At 41.5% G+C, this 5,837-nt stretch overlaps 1 protein-coding gene across 1 annotated transcript; it reads left to right on the forward strand.

Moving 5' to 3' along the window:
* The first annotated feature begins 285 nt into the window (after window positions 1-285).
* On the forward strand, window positions 286-900 carry LOC109222405. Its single transcript, XM_019386766.1, has one exon. The coding sequence runs from the start codon at window positions 286-288 to the stop codon at window positions 898-900; it is 615 nt and encodes a 204-aa protein (XP_019242311.1).
* Window positions 901-5,837: the final 4,937 nt, after the last annotated feature.

Consider the following 5,837-nt stretch of genomic DNA (forward strand, 5'->3'; position numbering starts at 1 on the left):
CATCTTCCCAAGGCCATAAAAAACTTTACTACAACACTGCTATCAAATAACTCTTCAATTCCCATTACTGCTAATCATCGTCCTCAACAACAATATGTTGACTTCTCTGATGAAACAAACACTACAGAAGTTGATGAAGAATTATTTATTCCTTTATCTACTGATGATAAATCACGATTATATACACCTTGGAAATCATCAGTGATTGTTAAAGTGTTTGGAAAAAAAATTGGCCATCTACTGCTGAAACAAAAACTGACTTCGCTATGGAAACCTACTGAAAACATGTTTCTAATTGATCTTGGATCTGAGTTTTTCCTTATTAAGTTCCAGAAAGAAGAGAATCTGCAAACAGCCCTTCATGGAGGTCCTTGGTTTGTCCTTAACCATTTCCTATCTGTGAGGCAATGGGAAGCTAAGTTTATTGCATCCAACACTCAGCTAACGTATTCTGCTATATGGGTACGTCTCCCTGAGCTACCTACTGTGTTTTATGATATGGAAATCCTTCAGCGAGTGGGAGCGAAATTGGGTAAACTATTAAAGGTTGATATATGCACGACAACTACTTCTAGGGGCAGGTATGCAAGAATTTGCATTGAGGTACCTCTTGAAAAACCTCTCAAGACACATCTCCACATTGGCAACCACAAACAAACAATCCAATATGAAGGCCTTAACGTTCTTTGTACTGCATGTGGTAGATTTGGTCATGCTTTAATCCATTGTACCTTTCAAACACAACCACTTCCCACATCCCTCGTTACTAAATCTTCTAGGCCTCAGTCTGCTTCAACGTCTTCTACAACTCACTATATTCCCCACCCTACAAGCAATCATCAATCAGCTGAGTGGCAAACTGTTTCTTTTCCAAAAAGAAACAACAACCGACTACAATAACAAGCTCCATCAACCCTAAAGTACTCAAGGGCGGCAGAACCCAATGAGATGCCAAAGGAAGCAGGTAAGCTCTCTATCCCTAATGGGCAAAATCAGGCCCAAACTCAAATTCGTGCTTCTGACTCAACAATCCAACCCATTCAAACTCCTAACCAATTTGACCCAATCTCAGAGGACATGGAGACTAGCTCTACACAAATTGATAATGCTAATTTTCAACCTGCTCGTATCCATGAGCCCACCGCTACTCTTTCTTATTTGGAATGTCAATCGATTTGGCCTATTGGGCCATATAATAATGATACACCTGCCTTAATTGATACTACTCATTCCTCCTTTGTTAACATGCCAACTAAAACAAATATTCACTCTATTAATAAATCACAAACGTTTGTTAACAATCCACAGACACGTCAAGTTGGTAATCTGCTTATTAACTCAGCCACCCAAAATGACCAATCAGGAAAAGATACTTCTTCTACTCACCATCATGCAGATTCTAATTTATCTCTACACACTCTTGTTAACCACGATAATATGCATGATACAGTAGGCTATGAAGCTACTGCCTCCCAAACTCCAATACTCTCTTATGATTACATTCCATGTGTACTTCACCATCCCCTTCTTTATACACTACTGGACCATTTACTCACCCTCATACAACTTCTAGAGAAGCCAACTCTTCTTCAAAAGCTTCTCCATTACAGACCTACAATACACAAGCACCCATATTTTCTTTTCCATCCAAAGATCATACAGCGTCCAAACTTCACCAACACCAACTACAACAGCTATTTCAGACAACAAATTCGCCAAAACATGGAGGCTTACGCTCAAACGCAGTGGTACACGACTCAAACTCCATTGCTAGTGGACCACCAAGCATCAACATCCCAACAGCCACAGTGGGCATATCCCATGCACCCACCGACCCCATTTGTCAACCCCCAGATGAACCTACTCCCGTTCTATCCACCACATCATTGGGGTCAAATATATGCACCTTGGTTCCAGCCGATCGACTCTTTCAACCCTTGGTCCCCATACTCGACTCCATTCAGTCCAAACGACTTACTGAATCAACAAGTGAGTCCTTCTCCATCACCACCCCAATCTCCAAACGAACTAGACATGCAAACAGATCAGGAGCTAAGGGCAATATTGGCAGAGATGAGGGAAACACGCACGGATTACTTGTGGCTAAAGGGCATTCAGCTCTCCAACCTAAAAGAGCAGTACGAAAAAAAGATCATACTGAAATGCCCCCCAGAGTTAGTCACATGCAGTCTCAATTTCAGGTTGATGGCAAACCAAGAGGAAGGGAAGTATGCCATGGTCAACATTCCGACTCTTCGAACGACTCGTGTGATAGAGAATCAGGGGCTGCCAGCCATGGGGGCTGTCACTCAACAGATTCCGGTTCCAACTGAAATGGTCACTTTTTCTCCTAATTGTATGAATTTTGTCATTTGGAATTGCAGGGGATCTCACAATGTTGAGTTTCGGAGACATTTTAGGTCTTTACTAGACAATAATAGGCCAGCTTTGGTAATACTATTGGAGACACACATGCAAGATCACACTGTTCTTCGAGATGATTTTCAGTTTACAAACATGTCACAGGTACCTGCCAATGGACTCATAGGTGTGTTAGTGGTGTTATGCCATGATACACTCATTAATGTGGAAGAAATAAGAATGTCTGAGCAGGAAATCCACTGTGTTGTCCAGGTATGCCCTTCGACTCCAAAATGGTTATTATCTGCGATTTATGCTTCTAATTATTATACTAGCTGAACTACTTTATGGGATAACTTGTGTTATTTTAAGGAAAATTATGTTATTGGTCCTTGGTTGATAGGGGGGACTTTAATGAATTACTTAATGCGCGGGAAAAGTTTGGAGGCCTGCCCATAAGTAATAATGGAGCGGATAAGTTTACTAATTTTATTAATAATTGTAACTTGTTGGGTTTAGGGTTTAGAGGTAGCAGGTACACTTGGACCAATAAACGTCGTAATGGACATACAATTTTAGAACGCCTAGACCGTATTTTCGCAAATTATGAATGGCTTAATCTATATCCTGAGGCATCGGTTCATCACTTACCTCGTACTTACTTCGATCACTGTCCTCTATTATTAACATTAGAATCTAGACGACCTTTTTATAAGAAAATATACCGGTTTGAAACAGTTTGGACAACACATCCTCAGTTCCATCAGTTAGTACATCAAATTTAGGATACTAATGAAGATCTCCTAAACACCACTAAGCATTTCCAAGAGGCTGCTATTCACTGGAATAAGTATACTTTTGGAAATATATTCTCCCGTAAATGCAAGTTGCTAGCTAGACTTATGGGTATTCAATCTTCTGTTCACTACCCTACGAGTACTTTCCTTCAAAATCTAGAACACCAACTAACTCTTGATTACAGTAACATTCTTCGATTAGAAAAAGATTTTTGGAAGCTTAAATCTAGGGTAAATTGGCTAAACGAGGGAGAAGCAAATACTAAGTTTTTCCATATGACTACTCTTCAGCGAAGAAGAAAAAATAGAATTATTGCTGATAACTAGGGATTGTGCCATGTTTGATACTCTTTCTTGCTTACACTTTGGTTATAAATTGTTACAAAATAGTCCCAAAAGGCTCATAAGTGTGCTTGATTGCAGGTTTGATCGACAAAGGGACGAAATGTCAAGGATCGGCTCAAAAGGGAGTGAAACCTGCTCAAGTATCAAAGACAAGCCAAACTAAAGATAAAAAGGGCTAGTGCGGCCGCATTCGACTTTGTGCGGTCCGCACTAGGTAGATTCAGAGAGTTGGCAAAACCAAGCTTCAGGCAATGCGGCCGCCGTTCATATTGCACGGTCCGAGGTGAAGGCTCCGCGGCCGCACGACCATTTTGTGCGGTCCGCGGAGTAGAGATTCAGAGAGTTGGAAAAACCAAGCTTCAGGCAATGCGGCCGCCGTTCATATTGCGCGGTCTGCGGTGAAGGCTCCGCGGCCGCACGACCATTTTGTGCAGTCCGCGGAGTAGAGATTCAGAGAGTTGAAATTTCCAGATTTCAAGCCTTTACGGTCCGCGGTCATCTTTGTGCGGACCGCGCTAGCTGCCTCTACGGCCGCGGTCCATTCTACGCGGTCCGCGGAGCCCAACTTCAGAGAGCCAAGTTTTGAAATCCAAGAGCCTTGTGCGGCCGCGGTCCATTTTGTGCGGCCCGCACTGACCCCGCAGGGGTATTTTTGTCCAGTTTTTCTAGCTTAGTATAAAAAGAATATTTTACCATTTTTAGGTCATCAGCTAGTTCCAGAATTGAGCTGCGCTCGTGAGAACAACTTTTGTAGCCATTTTTGGCATCTTAGCTTCAAATTAACGATAGATTCTTGTACTTTAATTTAGTATTTAATTACTATGTCTTGTTCTTCATCTATTTCTTCATTTTCTCCTTCAAGCATGAATAGCTAAACCCATTAGCTAGGGTTGTGGCTCAACCCTAGTGTGGGTAATTGATGGGTGTTTCCATCTAGGGTTAGATTGACTATGGGTGTTTGCTATTTGGGTTGATTTTATGTTTTAATCTATAAATTGGTGGTTGCAAACACTGATTTGTGCTTTGTGGATTTGACTCTTCTTGAGAAAGAGAGTCTAAGTCTCCAAAATTGACCCAACAAGGAATTGGGATGGACTCATGAGAAATGATAGTCCCGATTAACGGGTTAAACCTCGAGAGAGTAATCACCCTACTTGAACCCTAGTTGCTTGNATCGGGGAGTGTCGTCCGATAAAAAATTCGGACGGCCCGGGCTATCAAATCGTGAAGGCACCAAAGCCTATTTAGGCAGTTCCAGAATACAAAAGGCTACGGCCACCCTAAAAATGGCTCGGAGACGTCCGATGTCCGTACCTAAAAAAGTAAGGCCCTTACAGATAATCAAAACCTACTAAAAGGTTACCCTCGGCAAAAATATCGCCGTATATGACTAAAACACTTAAGCATCTTTTATTATGCTAAGGTATTAAAAATGATACGCGAATAAAAAAATGCGAATAGATGCTGAAAGGAAAAGATACGGTGTTGCCAAAGGGGGAAATGTTATATATTTCAAAAAATGTTTACAAAAGCACGGTAAAACAGCCCTGAAATGAACACGAAAAAATATATACAAAGGGAAAAAAAGAACTAAGACATCTATGCCTAGTCTTCACTGAGGCTCAACTCGTCGCTAGAACTGTCGGAACCCTCAGAACCTTCGGGACCCGCAGGATCATTGAGTTCCTTTGCCTCGTCCTCGAGTTTCTTGGATTCTTCGATCTCGCCCAACATGTCAAAACCTCGAGCGTGAATCTCCTCGAGGGTCTCTCTCCGGGATAGCCATTTCATATATTCAGTCTTCGTCTGTGAGCGGGCCTTGGCTATCTCCACATCAGCCTTATACTGGCCAGCATATCCTCAACTTTGGAGGAATCGATCGAAGCTTCCTCTAATTTGGACCTCAGTGTAGTATATTCTTGGCTGAGGGCGTCCCGTTATGTGACGGCCGAGTTCAGCTGTGCCCAGAGTTCATCATTTACCTTCTCTATCTAAAAACCTTCTTTCCTACAATACTCCCTTACCTTCTTTTACGTTCTCTACACACCAAAAAATGGAAAATAGCTTAATTAACACTTCTTTCCAATCTTCCCATGAACCCCTTGATATCGGAAATATGCAAATTGATGACCCTCCATCTTCCCCAGGCCAATAAAAAACTTTTCTACAAACACTGCTATCAAATAACTCTTCAATTCCCATTACTGCTAATCATCGTCCTCAACAACAATATGTTGACTTCTCTGATGAAACAAACACTACAGAAGTTGATGAAGAATTATTATTCCTTTATCTACTGATGATAAATCACGATTATATACACCTTGGAAATCA

This window comes from Nicotiana attenuata, unplaced genomic scaffold (genome assembly GCF_001879085.1).
Source record: "Nicotiana attenuata strain UT unplaced genomic scaffold, NIATTr2, whole genome shotgun sequence".
NCBI classification, from domain to species: domain Eukaryota; kingdom Viridiplantae; phylum Streptophyta; class Magnoliopsida; order Solanales; family Solanaceae; genus Nicotiana; species Nicotiana attenuata.